General features: G+C 37.8%; 1 protein-coding gene across 2 annotated transcripts in view; it reads left to right on the forward strand.

Moving 5' to 3' along the window:
• Positions 1-20731, forward strand: part of tnksa (tankyrase, TRF1-interacting ankyrin-related ADP-ribose polymerase a) — a 153965-nt gene extending 133234 nt beyond the window's left edge. For both annotated transcript variants that reach the window (XM_043719972.2, XM_043719981.2), the window contains 6 exons: positions 3361-3458; positions 5702-5776; positions 9426-9531; positions 10583-10769; positions 14514-14670; positions 16059-20731. In XM_043719972.2, the coding sequence (XP_043575907.2) occupies positions 3361-3458; positions 5702-5776; positions 9426-9531; positions 10583-10769; positions 14514-14670; positions 16059-16145 (710 nt within the window). In that variant the 3' untranslated portion in view covers positions 16146-20731. The remainder of the gene's footprint in view (positions 1-3360; positions 3459-5701; positions 5777-9425; positions 9532-10582; positions 10770-14513; positions 14671-16058) is intronic.
• Positions 20732-21906: the final 1175 nt, after the last annotated feature.

Raw genomic sequence — 21906 nt, forward strand, 5'->3', positions numbered from 1 at the left:
GAGGGAGGTTTGCAGGGTGGATGCTGAGTAGATGTTTCCCGTAATGAGACAATACAAACGTTTAAGACTCGAAGTTTCAAAGTAAGAAACTCTTTTATTTGAAAGAGGGTTGCAGAATGATGTCTTCCTGATGGTTGCTGGTGTCTGGGACTCTTCTCCAAAGAGCTCTGGATGATGGGTCGTTGTTGAACTCAACTTTGACTGTTTTCAGATTTTTGATAATGAGGGTAAGAAATCAAATTTGAGCAGATAAAGAGAACAGTCAGCAAGAAAGAATCAAGTATTACTATGGGAAATGAAGCACACACCATGACAGAAAGAGATAGAAAATACATATGCAACAGTTAATCAACATGAGGCTAAAAATTACAAAAATAATGAAAAGACAAAACTAAAGGCTGTGAATCTGAATGACAACAGATAGAACAAAACAGATGAACTGATAGTGCCATGAGAAATTAATAAATATGGTCTGATTGCCATTACAGAGAAATGATTGCAGGATGACATAGCTTGAGACCTGAAAATTGAAGGGATTAGGAAGGGCAGGAAGCTAGGAAAAGTGGCATTTTATTGTACTAATACCAGAAATAATTGAGAGGGATGACCTGGGTTTAGGAATCCAGGAAGAAATGGCGGTTCGAGTTGAGATGAGAAATGACAGACATGAAGTCACTTGTGGGAGTTTGTGTCCAGGCTCTCTAACTGTAATCACACATTAGGTTGAAATATAAAGGAATGGGAGCACGTCCAAAACATTCAGAATAATCTTGGGGGATGTTAATTTACATATTAACTAGAAAAGTCAAATGTGAAAAAGTAGCCCAGGAGTACAGTTCATAAAATATTTTCAGAAAAGTTTCTCAGAACAGCATGTCCTGATGTTGACCAGGGCAAACTGTACTAGACAGGTAGTGCAACAAGATAAGATTAATTAATAACCTCATTGTGAAGATGCCTTTAGATCACAACAATCATAATGTGATTGAAATTGGTATTCTGTTTGAGGGAGAGTCCCAGTTTAGGTCCCAGTCTTGTATTTTAAATTTACATGGGACAATTATGAGGGTATTAAAGCAGAGCCAGCTAAAGTGAGCAGGCAAATTAAGTAAGGAGAGAGGTCGATAAAAATGCATTGACCGATATCTAAGGAGATATTTCGGAGCAAAGAATAGAACCAGTCCAACAAGGAAAAAAAAACTTCTAATGGAAGAATCAACACTCATGGTTAATTTTGAAACATTAAAGAGAATATCCAACGTAAAGAGTTGCTTAAAGATGGATGACAGGTCAGATTGGACAATACTGAACAAGTTATTTTTTAAAAAAGAAATGAATGAATAAAAGATTAATAAGGACGGAAAGCTGGCTAGAAATTTTAAATCTCGATAAAAGTTTGATAAAAGATATTTGGAAAGGAAAAGAGAATCCAAGAAATAGCTGTGGTTGAAGAAAGGAGGGGAGGGAGGAACTAAATAAAATTACAATCATGAAGAAAGTGATTCTAAGCACATTCTTGGAACTGTATACGGACAAGTCCCTGGGTGCTGCTGGATTTAATCCTAGCCTTTTAAAGAGAGTAGCTAGTGAGATAAATGTTTCCAACATTCCCTAGATTCAGGAAAAGTTCAGTTGGTTCAGACAATGTCGAATATAGCCTTGTAATTCAGGAAGTGAGGAAGTCAAATGTTGAAAATTATGGACCAGTGAGCTTAAACCCAGTTATAGAAGCTATTATTAACATTACATTTGGGCACTTGGAAATGTTCAAGGTAATCAGACTGATTCAGTAACGTTTGGTGATAAAGGAGATCATGTTTAACCACCACATCAGACTTATTTGAAGAAGTAACCTTTGCTTTGGCTAAAAAGGAACCTATGAATGTATTGAACTTAGATACCAGAAGGTATTTGATAATGGCCATGCCAAAGGCCATGGTGAACAACAAAGGCTCATGGTATAAGGGGTATATTGACATGAATGAAAGATCAGAGGGCCAACAGGAGCCTTTGGCATAAATGTAATGACTGGTGTGCCACAGGCATCAATGCTAGAACCTCATCTTTTTACAATTTATATAAATGATGCAGAGAAAGACTCAAAGTAAATTTGCTGATTAAACCAAATAGGTAGGAAAGTAAGTTCTGAGTAGAGCATGAGATTAAAAAGGATTCGAGATGGGCTAGTGAATAGTCAAAGATTAGGCGATGGAGTATAATATGGGAAAATATGAAATTGTCCACTTTAGCTAAAACAGTAAAAAAGCATTATTTTAAATGTTGAGAGATTGCAGAACTGCATTCCTAGTGCATTAATCACAAAGCTTTAGTATGCAGGTACAGAAAGTAATTTGGATAAGTAATAAAATGTTATTGTTTATTGCAAAGGGAATTGAATATAAAAGTAAAGAGGTTATGCTTTCCCAGTACCGGTATTGATGAGAACATATCTAGGGTACTATGCCCAGTATTGGTCTCCTTATTTAAGGAAGTATGTAATTAAGCTTGAAGCAATTCAGAGGTTTGCTGGTGTAATATCAAGAATGGGCAAGTTGTCTTAAGGGGAATGTTTTGACAGGCTAGTCTTGTATCTGTAGAATTTATAAGATTAAGTGGTGACTCGACTGGAAAAAATGAGATCCTGAAGGGTGTTAATAGGTAGATGTTGAAAGGGTATTTCTTTTCAAGGAGAATCTAGGACTGGCGTTCATCATTTAAAAATAAGGGATGTGTCCTTTAAGGCACAAATGATTTTCTTTTCTCACAGAGGCTCATAAGTCTTTGGAACTCTCTTCCTTAGAAGTGATGGAAGCAGAGTCTTTCAATAATTTTTTACGGCCAATGTGTATGGATTCTTGTGAAAAATCACAAGATTTTTAACTTTGTCTACCACTGTCTGCCACCAGCACCTCCACATTATGGATTCTTGGTAAGCAAAAGGGTGATGGTTATCAAGGATAGGTGGGAATGTGGAATTGAGATTACAATGAGATCAACCATGATCTTATTAAATGGCATAGCAAAGTCAAGGGATGAAATAGTCTATATTCCTGCTCCTAATTCATGTCTTTGTGTGTATAAATCCAGGATTTTGTGATATTAAATTGGTTTCTCCCCTTTTGATTGCTAAATAAGCTCCGTATTCAAGAACTTTGTCTTTCAGATACTCCTTGCAAAAAAGCTTGTCTAGTCTTAATTGGCTGTAGGCTATGCCACATTTTATCTGTACTGATATAATTGTAATCACTTCCTTGACATGTCTGCTCAGTATTATTTCAACTGTGCCTGATGCCTGTTTCTGTGCTCAGTTAGATTGTTTGTTGAATTTTAATTAGCTAACATCCATTCCTGTCTTCTCAGGTGCAAATCCTTATCTGACTTTCCATTGTGCTAGCCAAGGAACCATTCTTATTGATCTTGCACCAGATGACAAGGAGTACCAGTCTGTGGAAGAGGAGGTACTGTCAACTTCTTAGTCTGGAATTATTCCTATAAATCTCATTTGCATGTCTTTCATTATCTTCAAGCCCCTGGTTAAAATCCATCTCTTAAGTTATCCTTCTCTTAATATTTCTGGTGGCTTAGTCCACATTTTCAATGTTTAATCGTTTCAGGTCTTTTCCTAAATAGTCTTATTTAATTTCAAATTTTTTTGCTATAGTTCTTTTCACTATTTCTGTCCCTTCACACAATAATTAAACACAGCTAATTCAGGTTCAGATATAATATTCACTGCTGTATGCATTGTGACCCATATATCCAGGTGTGCATCTGCAATTAACAAATAACCTTATGAGTAATTAACAACAGAGTGCCACATACATTAACTAACATCTACATTAGACATTAAAATTAGATCAAAACCAAAACAAGCACTGTCACTGTTAAAGTTCTAAATTTCATTGAGCTGGAGAATTGCATTGATGGCTATTTTCAGTCAAACACATGTAAATTTTTCTGATGAACCCAACTCTAACATTAATGCTGAGTTCAGTAAAGACCAGAAGAGGAATTTATACAGGAAAAAATGGAAGTGGAAATAGGAGTAAAGGAGTATGCAAATGTGTTAATTTGTCTAAATGCTGCTTTTATTTGAGCAGATTAATTCTGCCCTGGGTCTATTTGTTCCTTACTAAACAAACTGCAGTCAAAGGATTGAACGATTATTAACAATTCAAGGATAATGCCAAATGGAAAATGCAAATCTCCAAGTTAATTTGACATGTTAAATCTCTACACACTAATTATTTGCTCCAGTGTTTCTATTGAGTGATCTTGTACTGACCACTTTGAGTGAAGGAAAGGTTTTTTGCTGTAAAGGTAGTATTATGAAAAATTATCAATGCAGGGCACTATTCAAACTTGCCTGCTATTTGCCACTTACCAGTCTCCTCATTAAGGAGACAGCTACCTGATGTGGATTTAAACTGACATGTCTCGTGGTGAGGAGGAGGGAAGTTAATAGAAAACAATGCACTAGGTTAATTACATTTGCAAATTTTCACTTCCTGAAATTGAGAAAAATATATCTTCAACTTTGACGTGTATTGTTCTTTGAGCTGTAGGTAACTTATAAGTTGAGGCAACAGCTGCAAATACAGAGGGGCCTTATGGTGCAGTGGGCTCAAGTCCCACCTGCTGCAGGGGTGTGTAATAACATCTTTGTTCAGGTTGATTTAAGAAAAGCGCTGTAAATAATTTGAGAATAAGGATACAAAGTAGACCATTTAGGACTGAGATGAGAATTTTTTTGACCTAGGGAGTGGTGACCCTGTGGAATTTTCTGCCACAGCAAATGGTTATGGCCAAAATGTTGAATATTTTCAAGAGGAGTTAGATAGTTCTTAGATCAAGGGGAAAGTTGGAACAGGGCACTGAGTTGGATGGTCAACCATGATCATATTGAATGGCAGTGCAGACTCTTAGGGCCAAACAGTCCATTCTTGCTTGTATTTTCTACGTTTCCAAGAATTTTTGGATATTGCCATTTATGATCAATATTTGCAAGAATGACTAGATTAGACTAAATTAGATTCCCTACAGTATGGAAACAGGCCCTTTGGCCCAACAAGTCCACACTTACCCTCTGAAGAGTAACCCACCCAGACCCATTCCCCTACTTAATGCACCTATGACTATGGCCAATTCACCCAACCTGCACGTCTCTGGATTGTGGGAGGAAACCAGAGCAGCTGGAGGAAACCCACGCAGACACTGGGTGAATGTGCAACCTCCACACAGATAGTCACCCGAGGCAGGAATTGAACCTGGGTCCCTGGCGCTGTGAGGCAGCTATGTTAACCAGTGAGCCGACCTGCCGCCCTTTGAAAAGCAAATCCATTTTAAGCAGCAGTAAATATAATTTCCCTCTTTGCCTCCATAACCTATCACGAGCATTGGTGTATAGGTCTGTTTTATTTACTCAGACTCCAGCATCTCCTTCAGGTTAAGTAAGGACGTAATTGGAACCATAACTTTAATTGCATGATTCGTAATCAAAATGTAGCTGTGTATACTTAATTGTAGATGAGTTGTCTTATATTTAAAAAAAGTATGCATATATTTGTGGAGTTGATGCCATTGTTCAGATCAGCCATGATCATCACATATGGTGGAGCAGGATTGTATGGCCAGTTGGCCTTTTCCTGTTTCTCATTATTCATGAGAAAGAATGGACGTTGACTCTGATGTTGTTCTTTAGATGCAAAGTACAATCCGTGAACACAGAGATGGTGGGACAGCAGGTGGAGTTTTTAATAGATATAATATCATTAAGGTAAGTTACTGCATTTTCATACTTTAATGCTTAAGGTTTTGCAATGGTTGTTTCTGTTTTTATTTAAATAGAATTTATATGTTCAGAAAAAATGTTTCAAATTCTAGCAAGTTACTTCAGGGCTTCTATGGGCGATGAAGGCAATTGCTATCTTTAAACAAATCACTGACAGGAAGTTGAATGCATTAGTGCGCCATGTTAGTGGCAATGGGTGTTGCTGTAGTGCTCAAAATCTCATGCCTGCTGGCTATTTTGTTTTCCCCCAATTATAGATCAGACTGATATTGCTGACATTTTAGCATAAGCGAGGCACTTTATTTCTATTTCCTGTAACCCTGTTTAATGTTTAACAGTTTTGAAATAGTCTCTTGAAGCAGAATTCATTGAGTTCAGTGTTAACATTCATCTCTGTTGACACCTGTTTTTCCTTATTTGCTCAGATTTTATAACTAAAAGTGTGCTTCCACTCTGAGGAATATAACTGGAGATGCTGTCTACTTAAAACTTCACAACATTCTCTCCTACTTTTTAGTTTCAACTCACCCTTTTATTCTCAACAGCATCTCAATTTCACAGTGTCAGTCAAAGATAAGACCATCTGTAATTACTTCCTTGAATTTCACTTCACCACATTCCACTTCCCCCTTAAAACCCTACTTCCATCAATATCCCTAGAAGCAACTATCTCCAAATCCCAATCATCTAATCTTTGCACTTCCTTCATCACTGCATTTCTGCAGCTACCAATCTGTTCAACCAAAGCCTTATCTCCATTCTCAGTGCCTGTCTCCACATTAAAATTGTTTATTTCTTCCTTGTTGTTGCCCTCATTTTATTGCCTTAAGTTCAAGGGATGCAGAGTTAAATAGATATGGGGACAGCTGGTTTAGCCATTCACTGTCTGGACCATACACAAACTATTTATCATGCCCTACTGTTGTCTATGAAAGCTGTTCACCATCCCAGGATCATTCTGGAATGCTTCTTTTTCCCTTTGAGAAATATGCTCTTAAACACCCCTTCCCCTGTTTCTCTCTGTCTGTCACTGTCTTATGTCCACCCCTCTTCTCCTGACTTCCTTTGTCACAAAAATTGAGACCATGCAACCATCTACTTCTCCCACCTCCTTTACTTTCCCTAATACTGAACATTTGTCTTTCACTAGTTTCTTTCCAACTTATCCTTATGCCCTTGCTGAGTTCATCGTGTTCAAAAGACCGACTTTGTTTTCTTGCACATGATCCCTAAACAGCTGATCAGCAGACGTCCCCTCCTGGCTTCCCTGTTGGCTGGTATTGTTGATAATTAGTTTTCCTTGGGTACTGACTCTGTACCTTTCAATTTTGCCATCACCAGCCTTGATCATCAAAACAACTAATGCTTGACGCCTTTGCTGTCATACACTCCCTCTCTATTTATGTCTCCCTTATTTGTGTCTGTCGTTCCCAGATACCCTTGTGTGGAACCCTGAATCCACTGTTATCAAAGTCACAAAAACATCCTTTGTGACAAAGGAAAATTTTTCCTCCTTGCCCTGTCTGTAATCTTTGAAGTAGTAATTGAACCATTATTCAGCAAGTAGGAAAATCTTTACTTGATTCCATTCTTATCTATCCAATCATAATTAAAGAATCACATGCAGTGGGTTTGTTCTCCCGCCCATGCAGTTACCTTCCATGAATACCCCTCCTCCCCCAGCCTTGCAGCCTACTCCCTTAGGCCATCTCGACTTCCAGTATTCCCCCTTCCCTAACTGCCTGCGGCCTCTTTCCCCCTCTCTCTCTCTCTCGCGGTCTCCTCCCCCCTCCCTCAACAGTCTGCCCTCCACCACCACCCCCCTCTCGCGGTCTGCCCCCCCTCTCGCGGTCTGCCTCCCCCCACCCCCCATGGAGTTCTTGCATGAAAGCTTCCAGAGGACGGGGATATGCTGTCTGGATTCCTCCATGGCATCTTCTAACACTGTAATGCACCTTGCAGTTTTTGACTTGGACCAGATGCCTTGAAGCTGCTGGAAAATTCTGTGTATGAAATTTTCGCTTGTTAATTGCAGGAATAGGATTGGGTTTGGAAATAATTTACAGCAAAAGGACCAAAATGTATTTTAAAGGCTAACTTACAGAAAGATTTCTCTCTCTGTGTCTCTGACTCTCTCTCTCTGTCTCTGTCTCTTTATCTCCCCCACCACCCCAACCCCATGCATTAATTTGAGCAGCATAAACACGTTTAAAACTTGGAATTAATCCAGAAGCTCATAAACCACTGTATAAACACTTAAATAAACATTAAACCACTTAAATGACATGTAAACAGTTAAAGCAAACACACAAAACCCATTGAAGTGCCTTAGCAATGAAATTTGTTACTTAGTTCACTAGACTACACTTGCAGTGCTATAAAATGCACTTTATCATTTATTTAATTTTAAATACTGTTAAAATTCATGTGAAGACGTTTCCACTTTTGCATTTGTTACATTAAAGTTATACAAGCTATAAAAGCAATCAAAATTCTGTGTAAGATGTAAAATTGTTTGGAAACTCCGTTCACAAACTCGTAAAAGCACTCACTCAATTCCACAAGGTTGCGAGAGCTTGGTATTGCTTCCATTGCTGACACCAAAGCATCTGTGCCTTGTTGCTCGACCTTTGGTTCTCTCTAACAAGCTGCAGCCAGTACAGGATGTTTCAATTACTCCAGCAAGAAACGTTAAGGCTGCAGTTTAAACCTGGTTCAGTAGCATGCTTACATAATAAAACAAAGAACTATGGATGCTGGAGATTGGTAACAAAAACCAAAATTGCTGACAAAACTTAGCAGGTCAGGCAGCATCTATGGGGAGAAAGCAGAGTTTATAGTTTAGAGTCTGGTGACTCCTCATCAGAACACCGATGAAGTGTTTTGGTGAAGGGTCACCAGACGTGAAATATTTACTCTGCTTTCTTCCCATAGATGCTGCCAGACCTGCTGATTTCACCAGCAATTTCTGTTTTTGTTTCAATAACATGCTTTACTGCTTCAGAAGATTTGGGGCCAATATGTGATTTAATCTTCTTATTTGAAGTTCAAGTTGCATAAGGACAGCCCCTTCTCAAAAGGGCTTACTTGCCTTCAAACCACAACTCTGAGAATTCAAATTCAAATTAAAGCTAGCATCTGGAAATAGAGCTGGTCCTGGTAAAAGTAACTGCAGCGGTTGGATCATCATTAAGATCCTGTTGATTCAGCATGTTCTTTATGGAAGGAAACTTACTGATCTAACCGATATGTGACTCCTTCCACATCAGTGTTATCACTTAGCTTCCCTGTGAAGGTGCCTACCCAGCTGGACTGTTGAACAAAGTTTGGTTCATAACTTTCGAAAAGCCATCTCCGAGCAATTTCAGTTTTCAGCAAATGCAGGCCTTGTCATCAACACACACATCTTGTGAATACATAAGTTAAAAGAACTATGTTGGAGCAAGGAGTTTGCTTTATCCTAATTTCTTGAACTTTTACTGTCTTTGGGTCTGCATGCTGTATGCCAGGAACAAAACTGAAAGTGTGGGTTAGAGTGAGGCTGTCTTTTATATTTTGAGGAATAGAGAAGTTCACCTCAGCATTGGCATATTCAAATCCCTTTTGGCCAAAATATGCATGATATTCATTTTAGATTCAAAAAGTTGTGAACAAGAAACTACGGGAGCGATTTGTTCACCGACAGAAGGAGGTAGCGGAAGAAAATCATAATCACCACAATGAACGAATGCTCTTTCATGGTGAGTCAATAATGTTTTGGAAATGAAATATAACTTGCATGTTTGTTATAAACCGAAGTCACCACACTGTGTCCACAGTGATCTGTTACTGACAATCAGTATTTTATGTTTAGACTTGCCTACTCTTGTCACTTTCTCCTTTCAAGAATATTAAGCTGGGTTTCAGAACAAGGTTTTGCTTTTGTGAAAAATGTACAAGGGCAGAGCCCTATTTCATTTAACCCTTTCCCTTCTCAAAATAAATTAATGGCTGCTTATTAGTTTGCTATGGTTGAGTTGCAGCTGTGAAGTCAAGCATTCAAGAGAAAGATCAGAAGATATAAAAAGGAACGCTATGCATTCCAAAACCAGTCAGATTGTAAACTTTGTTGTATTTTTAAGCTTTAATAAATATAAATAGAATTCTGTTTATTCTATTGACTTAGCAGGCAACGCCAGCTAATTCATTTATCCTATAAATAGAATAAGCTAGTGTCTCCTGGAAAGTCAATCAGCCTGTTGCCCTTCTCAAATATGTTTGCTGCTAGATCTTTTTCTCATTGCCTTTTGTCAATATGCCAAGAACATCCTTTCCTTCGAGGCCTGTTTTTCACCTCTTACCTTGCTAGCAAGTGCATGATTTAAAGTGGTGGCAGGTTATTCTCTCTTTACAAGTGTTAGCTAGCCTCCATAAGCTTGGCATTTTTAGAATGAGATTGCTGCTTGTTGCATTGGAACCAGTGACAATAAGACACTGTTGACACTTGTTACTTCAATAACAAAAAGACAAAATGAGGTATGATTTGATTCTCCTTCCTCCTGCTCAGTAAAAGACTTTTCTGTCTGTTTAGCACGCTGCTGAAATGCTTGGATTCATCAGGTTTCTGTGACCAGCTTCCCAGTTTGTATTTCCAGCACAACTTCTGCCACTTATGTGACAAGCAACAAATGATTTATGTTTGCAGCTTAATTCTTCATGTATATTTAGGTTTTCTCGTGACTAAAACAATATTTGTGAGAAGGGTTGTACATATGTAAATGTAAGTATGTAAATTGTCTACTTCCGTTCCAGGTTCTCCATTCATCAATGCAATAATTTACAAAGGGTTTGATGAAAGACATGCTTACATTGGTGGGATGTTCGGTGCAGGAATTTATTTTGCTGAAAATTCCTCTAAAAGTAATCAATACGTCTATGGCATAGGTGGAGGTACTGGATGCCCAACCCATAAAGACAGGTCATGCTACATATGTCACAGGTAAGGCTGATAGTTAGTCCATGTAATACATTTCAAATGTATTTTACAGTGAAATGGGGAGGTATGACTGATAGTTCGGTACAGCATTGGATGCTGATTGTAGTCAATTTGTGCACAAATTATGGTTCAAACAGTTTTTCCCCAACAATATAACAGTACACCAAATTTTGTAAAGGCCATAATAAATCAAAGAGCTGTGGATGCTGAAAATCTGAACTAAAAATAGATATTGCTGAAGAAACTCAGCAGTTTTGTGGAGGGCAACAATTTAATGTATCCAGTCTAGCAACCCTTATTCATAACTCAAGTTCACAGATTTTTTTGAAGTGACTGACATAATTCTACACACACAAAGTAATTGCTGTAAATGCATCATGTACAAACCTAATATACTTGCATCTCAGTCTCAAAGATAGAACATTTTAATCAGGCAGTTACAATTTTATTTACTGCATTTCAGCACTCCGTCTCAAATATAAATTGAGCTGTTGACAGTGTTCGTTGCAATAGGATTCAGTACAGTTTTTCCAAGTATAGTAGCTTCTGAGCTTACATAACCATTCACTAGAGATTCCACATAATTTACAAGGAATTAGTTACCTCCATAATTTGAAGTTTTCCTGGATCCCTTTGTTGGCAAGTTTAATATTAGTTTCTTTTGAGCCCTCTTTTCCTCTTTGCAATCTCTCTTCCCACTCACATCTCTCTTCCAGCCCAGCCCAGCCCAGCCCACCCTGACCCTGCCGCAACCCCGCAACATCAGCCTCTGTATTTGCAGCTTCCTCCTCTCTACTCACTTGCTTCTTGCAGTTGCTTCCTCACCCCAGATTCGCAGAATCAGCTCTTGGATTCAAAAAACAAATTCTTCCAACTAATGGCAGCAGGCAACAGTCTCCCCACCAATGCCAGCACTGAGTTTCAAAACTTCTATCTGATGTGCCTTTTCTTTCCTATGTTAACTGCTGAACCTGTCACCAGCAAGTTTGGGAAAGCATCAGCCTGTCATTGGAGGAGTTTCTCCTCACCAATTCGTTTTATTCATGTTCTAAGTCAACTTTTTTCTGATTGCCAGTTAGAGGGAATTGTCCCGATGGTTTGAGGACCTTTGGGTGCAGATCCACCACTATCCCGTGTTTTGTCATTTTTAACTCTCCAGAGCTTCATGCCTGAGAGAGACATTGTGAAACTCAAGTTCAACCTTTTTTATCATGCGTGTAGTTAATGAATGCTTTCTTGATATGTATTAAAATAAGAAGAGTGAAGTGTTTTTTGTGGACCCTTAATTATGTACCAAGAGCATGGGTATGTGATATTAATCCACAGAAGAATTCTGTAGTAAGTATTATGTCTACAAGCTCATTCTGAATTAGTTGAGCCATTCTGTTCATTCATGCCTATTTCTACTGTAATAGCTTTCTCTCTGTGAAACAGGTTTGAATAGTGCAGTTGCATGCTGATCGACATTTCAAATTCTTGTTGAGCTGTCAATCTACTTTGCTGATGATTCCATGAGTTTACCTAGTGAAAAACTGAGCAAGCTCCTACTATTGTGAAATCACTTTGGGGAAACATGCTAATGAGCAAGTAACTGGGATGTAGAATAGATGATTAGCAGCCATTTAGTCTAACTTGTGGCATGTACAGTGAAAAGGGATTGAGTGTTTTCCTGTAACTAGTTACTGAACTTCTGTAAAACAAATAATTGGCTTATTGAGCAATCCTATAACCGATCTTGGTCAAGACAGTTAATCAATGCTGAATCCCCATGACAACACCCTGACCAATCAGAATCTACCTGATCTGAAAATTAAGATTGATAGTTAACTGTTCTCACTGCATCGCCATGCCAGTGATGGATCAACCAATCAGCACCCTTTTCCCATTCTGTACAAAATGGTGTGTCTTTTCTCAAGTCTGTTTCTTGTTTTGTAGTTTTGACAAGTGCAAGTTGAAACGATTCAAGTTATTGTCTCCTTTTAGAAATGATCAGAATAAATCATAAATTTACTCTGTTTTTGTGATTGGTGGGAATACATGAGCATGAATTGAGGATTGGTTTACAGGCAGAAAGCAGTAGTAAGAATAAATTTATAATTCTCCAGCTATGACCAGTGGAGCACTGCAAAGATCAGCACTTTAGCCCCAGCTGTTCACTGTTTCCAGATGATACAAAACGTTGTGAGTTTGATGTAAAGAGGCTTCAAGGGAATTTAAATATGCTGAGTGAGTGAATGAGAACATGGCAGATGGAATATAATGGAGATAAATGAGAGGCTATCCTCTTTGGTAAAAAGGACAAAGGTACAAAGTATTTCTTAGGTGGAGAGAGATTGTAAAATGTTGATGTCCAAAGGGATTTGGGTGTCCTTGTTCATAAGTCACTGAAAGTTAGCATTCAGGTGCAGCAAGCAGTTCAGACATAAGTGGTACATTTGCTTCTATTGCAAGAGGATTTGAGTACAGGAGTAAAGGTATCTTGCTTCAACTTGCTGAAGCCACACCTGGACTTTCATATGCAGTTCTGGTCCCTTTACCTGAGGAGAATTACACATGCCATTAAGCTAAGGCAGCAGAGATTCACCAGACTGATTTCTGGGATGATGGGACAGGGCTATGAGGGAAGATCCTGTATTCTCTAGAGTTTAGAAGAATGAAGGTCAATCTCATTGGAGCTTATAAAATTATTAAAAGGGTTAGATGAGTGTAGATGTAGAAAGTATGTTTTCCCCTGATTGTGGGTGCACTGTCTCAGAATAAAAGACAAACCGTTTAGGACTGAGATGAGGAGCTTCTTCATGCAGTGGATGGTGAATCTTTGGAACACTCTACCCAGATGAATGTGGAAGCTCAGTTGTTGAGTAAGCTCAAGATAAAAATTGAAAGATTTCAGCTACTGATGGCAACAAGGGACTTTTGATAATGAGAATATTGCACTGAGGGAGAAGATCATTTGTGATCAAGAATGACTGACAGAGCAGGCTTGAGGAGCTGCATGGCCAACTGTTACACCTACATTCCTGGCTTGTTTCTTAATTGAAGTTCTTCATCCCTGTTACATCAATATATCACCTGCACAGCCTCTCCAAGACCTGAAGAGCAACTTTGGTCCCCACCTTTAGATGTCTATCTGTCTGATCTGTACCAGAGATCTTGATCCATCCTTTCATTTTTCAGATGCTAAACTACCTGTTATGTACTTCCAAAAATGCTTGTGCTTGTATGCTAAGTTTGGGTTGCTTACAGGCCTAATTTATTTGATGGAGTTTTCCACTGACATCATGGTTATCAGCATTGATAAGCCAATGAGGTGAAGGGTTCAATCTCTGATCTGCACTGTATTACTTTAGGAATAAAGGACACATCAGTTTAAGTTCCTATTCCTAACTAAAACCTGTATTGACATACAAATATTAGCCTCAACTCTGCATACCGCAGTGAGATTCTGTTCACAGTCTCCACGCGCACAAGATACTCTTGGAGGAAGTATTTCAATATATGCCCTTAGTACCAGGAAGGAGGAGTTTCCTGACTGTTCTTTCTATCCAGCTTGCAAAATAAATTCTGGATTAAGATCACCTGCATCAAACCCTCACCATGTGTTTTGGTTTACATTGCAATTATGTACTATAATTTCTGAATTCTATCATGACTGCCCAAGTGATGTAGTAAGTAAGCATGTTCTGATATGTGTGTTCCTATGTTTAAAGGATATTGTAAAATGTAGATCATTTATTTTGATTACAGACAAATGCTCTTCTGTAGAGTTACACTCGGGAAGTCATTCCTACAGTTCAGTGCAATGAAGATGGCTCATGCCCCTCCAGGACATCATTCTGTGATTGGGAGGCCCAGTGTCAATGGACTTGCCTATGCAGAGTATGTCATCTATAGAGGAGAACAGGTAATAATCTACCTAGAGATTATATGACCTTCAACTCTAGAAACTAATGCAAATCTAGCATGTTGAGGTTCAGTTGCTCGAACGTATTGACATTGGCCAGAAGTCTTCCATGTTAAACTTTATAATAATTGTTTACCTCAGCCATTGGCCATCTTGTGAAAGAACTTGATAAATTTTAACCTTAATTTTGAGAGATTTTTTGTGACTTATCTTAAGTGCATGACTTTGTGTTTCTTATGCTTTAATTGCAATCCAACCGGGTTGAACTGAACTAATCAGAAAATATTCTGTAACATTCTACTAATTTTACTGTAAACATACTGCATGCCCGAAGACCCAAGTTTAATTCCAACTTCATTGTCACTGTACAACAATACATGGTGTTCCATAAGAGGCAACTAATTTGTTAATTGAGATGCAACTTGATTCAAGTGTGATTCATCTCACTATTTCAGCCTCCACTTACTTGAAATTGTCTTCCAGTCAAAGGCAAAATTCTTGCAGGATGTTTTCTCTTAAAGAGGTAGCTATTTTACGGTTACCATCTTGGCTAGATATTCAATTAAACAAAGTAAATGTTCAAATGAGATCCTGTTTTGAAACACCAGACAAATCATTGTACAGCATTGTTTTTAAAGACATTCATTTCCTCAACAAGGACTAAATGTCAGCTTGGTCCCATTGGAATATGAAATTCTTTAATTGGTGTTAAAGATTTCATGGCAATAATTAAAGGAAAGCTGGAAATTCTCCTGATTTCCAGGCCAGCATTTCCTCCTCAATTACTAGAAATCAGACCAAGTACAGAGCAAACTTTTTCCTGTGGGACTTCGCTGTGTGAAAAACAGTGCCCTCTTTGTCAGTTCCTGAGAACCAGAAGTCAGTAACTCAGGTAATTGTACCTGAAAATGTGTTGCTGGAAAAGCGCAGCAGGTCAGGCAGCATCCAAGGAACAGGAGAATCGACGTTTCGGGCATAAGCCCTTCTTCAGGAAGAAGGGCTTATGCCCGAAACGTCGATTCTTCTGTTCCTTGGATGCTGCCTGACCTGCTGCGCTTTTCCAGCAACACATTTTCAGCTCTGATCTCCAGCATCTGCAGTCCTCACTTTCTCCTAGGTAATTGTACCTGCACATTTTTGTTGTTTTAGATAGGTTCCTGGGCAGAAGTAGAGTAATGCAACTTTTGGGGATGTAACCCAGCCTCAGGAAAGAGTTCCTTATTCTAGCAGGTAGGTATTTATTATAGTGGTGGCTTCTGGCAGATTTGACAGGACTCTTTGAGAAATGCACTAATCAAATGTCGGGTTTTAAGTTGCTGTTGGAATAATATCCTGTCTAATTGTCCTTAGTAATTTAGCCATTTTAACTATTGCACATCTTCATGCAGGCATATCCAGAATACCTCATCACGTACCAGATCTTGAAGCCAGAAAGTCCATCACAGCAGATAACAACAAGTGAACAGAAGTCATAGTTCAAGTCAAACCTTGGCACCAAAGTGAACTTGGACCTAAGGCTTGTGAGAAGAATGCCTTTCTATGTGACTGTTACAATATTTATTTGAGAGAAACTTTTACAATAAAACTGGTGTTTCAGTTTATGATTCTTCCCCTCAAAAACAATGTTGATTTCACCATCAGATCCCATAGCTGTGTGTTATAAACTGTCCTTTCCTCTGAAAGAATGCTTCTTATTAGCTTTGGTCTACATTGGATTTACTTTTTGCACCTTTTCTCCCTCGCAGCTCATTTTACAAATGTACTGGAGTTGCTAAAGTGCTGTTGGATGGGAACTTTGTTGAATGGCTAAACAACCTTGATCGCTGTAGTTACCTCCGGTGGTAATTCCAATCTTGGAAGAGTTTGTCATAACCAACATTGGCATTGAACTGTCTCTTTTAAGCTAATCAGTGTATCTAACAAAAACTGCAGTGGTTGTATACCCCAACAAAAAAGGCAAAAAGGTAGTCTGTACAATAGACTCCAGTTGCTTAAAGTGGGGCAATTATTAAACATTCTGTAAACTGGTGATACTGCAGTTTCAGTTAAGATAGGTGATGCAAAACTCAATAGCTCACGACGATGTGTAATCAACATGCAAATGAGCATCTAAGTCATACATTCTTACAAGGCAAGTAATTTGCATGGACGTAGCATCTTACAATATCAGTTAGGTTTTCCCACCTTATTCCATTAGTTCTGATGGTTTTCATTATCCACTGAAGTTTTACACTTTCACATGACCGGAATTTAATTTTTGACATTTGTGTATAGTTTACACAAGAATATAAATATAAATGTTTTGTAGCTTTTTAAAGATGTGGTTAATGGTTGTGTGTTGGGTATGAAGTAAAGTTCTTGGCAGCTAACTGGTATTATCCAGGCACTAACATTGGCTGTGCTATGTAGACAAAATGAAATAAATTTCAAACAGATATGGATTGATGCTTTTCGTTATGGTTGCTAGTGCTCATTGATATGGTGATGTGGACAAAAGCCAGCTTGAAGTTTTCTTATGCAACCTAGTTGAGGAGTGTTGGATACTTAGAAATGGCAAAGTGTAACTCCCTTTACAAAGCTTGCTGAACCATGCAACTCTGGCTTACAAATATGGTTATGGATCATTGTGTGGAACAAACCTATAATTTACACTGGGATTTTGATTCAGATGACAATACCCACAAGTATGAAATCAGAGAGAGTTTATGGATGGCCTTGGGGTCCAGTCATTAAATTGAAATTTTGAACTACAACGTTCTAGCATTTTTCAGAATATTCATCCAAAATTGAATTCATGTTTAAGAACTATGCTGAAATTTGTCTAGTTCTAAAGCTATTATAAAGTCATAACAGAATAATTGTGACACTTTGGCATAATGGAACTTATTCAGTTCTAAAGTCAAGCTAAAAGTTGTATAATATATAATTTTTATTTAAATGATTACTGTTTTCTTGAGTGTGCAAATTATCCCTGACTCAAAATATGCATTAGCAGATCCAGTCATAGTATCCACATTTGGATTTTGACTGACAGCTTACCTGTGTACTCAATTAGATTTAATATCCCACTGCATTATGGACCTGTTCAGAAGGAACTGATCAGATATTGGGTGTTTTTTTATAGGGGGGTGGGGGGGGGATTGAGAACCGTAGAGAAGAATTTCAGATTTATGCATCCATCCCTAGCTGTTCATTTCAGGATCCAGAGTCCACTTACACTTCTAACGCACTGTGTTAGCTATTTGTAGTACATAGTAATTCTTGTTGTTTTGGTTCGCTTGAAAGTTGTTACCGTGTTTTATTACTTAGACTCTTGGTCTTTGGTCCCTTTAGTGTGTCTTGCTTTACAGACCCTCACCAGCTGCTGTCTGTTATATTTTGCTGTTCATATTCAGCGTCTAATCCAAGTAGTGTGATTTTGTTAATCAGTTTGAATTACTTGCATCTGATGTGATGTGAAGTGACATCATATTGCAGAAGAAATGGATTTTATTTGCCATGTGTTACCAGTAAGTAATTGTCTTAATCACATTCTGTTGACAGTTCTTTGTAAATGGCATCACTTTTTTTCTTTTATGTTTAATTGTGTGCTGGTGACATACATTCCACATCTTGGGAGCTGTAGTATAATTGATGATCTGTAGCTCTGTCCAGTTGCAATGTTGTGTAAAGTTGATTGTTTCAGTTTCTATAGTTGGCTTGGTGGAGAGGCATAGAGTGACTTGACCTGATGCAAAATGCATTTGAAAAATATTACTACAAGAATCCTTCATAATTATTGTTCAACATAAACTTGTAGCAAATCCATCTTTGAGTCACCTGAATTTTAGACAGTGATGATCTGCAAAACCATTAGTTTAGTAGCTTATTTTTAAAAATCAACAATCTAATGACATATACTGATAGATCAATTCTAATGTGTTAGCACATCACGAACGTTCACACTAAACTGAAATGATTGATCTGCACTTGCTTCAGGAATTAGGATTCGTGTTAATGTACCATCACACTGCAAGGTAATGTCTGTGTTCTGGAATGATTCAACTTTGAAAATGTGGTCAAGTTACAGTTTCATTGTACTTGGCTATTGCAAGAATGTGTGCTTATTTGTGAACAAAATGTTGCAGCTACGCGATCTTGAAAGGGTTCTTGTTTTTTTATTTTTACTTATGGGAGCCTTCACTCCTTGATCCATGCTTTTTTAAAATATACTTTGCAATAAAGTGAATATAACAGGAAGCATAGTACTGTTAGGTGCATCTTTGCCCATTTCACAACCGAGTATCTATTGTTCAGTAATCAATTTTTGAATATACAAGTAGATTGGAGTTGGAAAGTGAAAGTATTTTGAAAATGACATTAGCTTGCAAGTGCAAAGTTCCATACAAATGCTGCACTTGAATTTTGTCCTTGAATTTTTCCAGCAGTCTCCTCCAATTTTATTTTCTCAGAATGTGTGCCTAACTTTGGTTCCACAATTTGGCCTGCTTATTGGACAACAACCGTTTTGGGATCGAACCTACATTAATTGTTTCAAAATCTCATTGCTAAACTGCATCAAAAGGTGTAATCATTTTGAAAAGCTTGCTTGCAGCATGACTGAAGGTGTGTTAAAGCTTTATTTTTTAAACAGAGTCTGCTTACATTCCCCAGAGAATGATAATTGCCTTGTGGTAGTTTTTATCATCAACATCACTGCAGTAAAGCTTTGATATGATGACCTTGTTTGCACATTAGTTTTACTAGTATATTTAACAATTCACCTTAATGCTACATTCGTGTATCAATTAATTTTATATTTTGCACAGATAATCATGTTTTAGAGCAATTTGAGTTATATTAGCATGTTTTATTTAGTGGTTTGGCATATTGAGATTGCAAATGTAGCAACTTTTTTGCTTGCCTTTAAGGAATAAGTGATGAATGGACAGCAGATGGTGTTATATACAAGACAGTTGCACAGATCATTACTGATAATGCAGTTTTACCATCTGCTGGCTGAGAAACAGGGCTGCATCAATAGAAACCCCTGTTTAGAAGTAAAACATTTTTGAAGGAGAAAAGCAGTGTATGTTTCACCTGACAAATCCTCCTTAAAACAGACTTTTCGGTAGTTTATTCCTGATACTGTTGAATATGACAGCCTCCTATCAAATGCATCCACACTTCCAAATTGTTAGCATGAGGTATTTGTGAATTTTAAACAGATGTGTTTCTGTACAGCCTGTAAAATATTGCTGACTGTTCCATGCGTAGACTGTCAATGATATCTAGATAGGATTCTCCCAAACACATACTACTGAATTCTTAATGAATCAGTTCATTTGGTAAATTACTATCTTTGTCATTTAAATAACATATGAAGTAGAATTCAAGAAATAAAGACCAATTTCAATCCATAACAGAATTCACCAGGTTAACTGCCTTCCTTATTAAAGAATCAATGCATTAGTTGGTTTAGATTATTCAAGCTTCCTCCTCCTTCTGAGTGAGCTGTATTTTGTCTTACAATTTGCCCTAGATTACCATTTTCAGTATATGTTATGGAATGTATTATGTATTGTACTTGATGAATCAAGTGACCTTCTGTTTTGTATTTTACTTTGTAATTATGGTATTTTTAATATGCACATTTTGTCAATACAAGGTGCTAATGTTTTTGCAGGAGAACACTTGAAATGGGTGTTAAGTAATTTAATATAGATGCCATTTAATTTTCCAGTGGCTTGAAATTGTACGTATAAACAATGGAGACTGTACATATGTATTTTAGTTTGTAAATGTATTGGTAGTAATATCAATGAAAATAATGTTGGGAATGTGAATATGTTTACACCAACAAGAAGGAAGGGAGAGATATAAACCATTCTGATATAAATAACTCTTTTATTTTAATTAGAAATTTGTTTTTTTTCCCCCTATCCTTTCATTTAAGTCTCTGATTATTCTTAGATTTCAGAATGTACAGCTGTGTGGAAGATTTGACTTGTAAAGATGTGCTGGATTGTGATGTGTGTGGTACTGAAGTAACTGTTAATAAACTGCAGTGATGCCAACTTAACGACATTTGTTACTGTCTGAGATTTGTTTCCTACTATTTGTGCTGACATCCAGTACCTTATACTCTGTTCTGAATGCCAGTGAAAGTTTTAAACTTGAAACTAAACCTTCTTTCCACAGAATATATGCACATGATTTCTGTATATTTCAGGTGCTGAATTTTCTGGAGGGAGTTATGTTTGGCTTCAAAAAGATATGATTTTAAATAAAACTAGTTTGAACAATTACCTTGTATATGTTTTACACTGATTAGTTAGGGTCAAAAACAAGCCAGTGAGAACAAACAAAATGTTACCATATAGGAAACTGTGCTTCAATTGTACTGAAAGTTCTACCGTGCTAGACTAAATTTCCATACATTATTAAATTGTGAATATTTTATTTCTACTACTCTGCTGTTCCCAGAATTATGATGTTTTTCTGAGCTGTGGGAGCCTGAACACCTTAATTTTGATGGAACGGTTCACTGCAACATATGCAAATTAGGATGAGTTATTCAGTCGTAGGGATGTGCAGCACAGAACGAGACCCTTCGGTCCAACTCGTCCATGCGACGAGGTATCCTAACCTAGTGGGAGCAGATTTAGGACAGAATTGAGAAGGAACTTCTTCACCCAGAGAGTTGTGAATCTGTGGAATTCCCTGCCCAGTGAAGCAGTTGACATTATTTCATAAATGTGTTTAAAGCTAAGATAGATATCTTTTTGAACAATGAGAGAGGGGGGGTAAGTGGAGATGAGGCTACGAGAAGATCAGCCATGATCTTATTGAATGGCGAAGCAGGCTCGAGGGGCAGACGGCCTACTCCTGCTCGTCGTTCTTATAAACATGTTGAAATAGTATTGCAGGGAAGGGTACAAGGAGGAGCAAGTGTATCAGGCGATAAGAGTAGTGGAGGATATCTGAGACAATGACTGAGCTAAAAGAAAAGGTAGACACTTGTCGAAATAAACTACCTACAATTTGATTGCCCAACAGAGGGGTATTGGGAGTGTTAGACACCCTATTGAGGAAGGACAACAGGAGGGGCTTGTAAGTCTCAAGTCATAGAGATGCACAATGTAGAAACAGCCCCTTCAGTCCAACTCGCCCATGCTGACAAGATATCGTAAACCAATTTAGTTCCATTTGCCAGCACTTGGCCCATATCCCTCTAAACCCTTCCTATTCATGTAA

Source organism: Chiloscyllium plagiosum, unplaced genomic scaffold, assembly GCF_037043375.1.
Source record: "Chiloscyllium plagiosum isolate Xiang-an unplaced genomic scaffold, Cpla_swu_hap1 HiC_scaffold_2, whole genome shotgun sequence".
Taxonomy (NCBI): Eukaryota; Metazoa; Chordata; class Chondrichthyes; order Orectolobiformes; family Hemiscylliidae; genus Chiloscyllium; species Chiloscyllium plagiosum.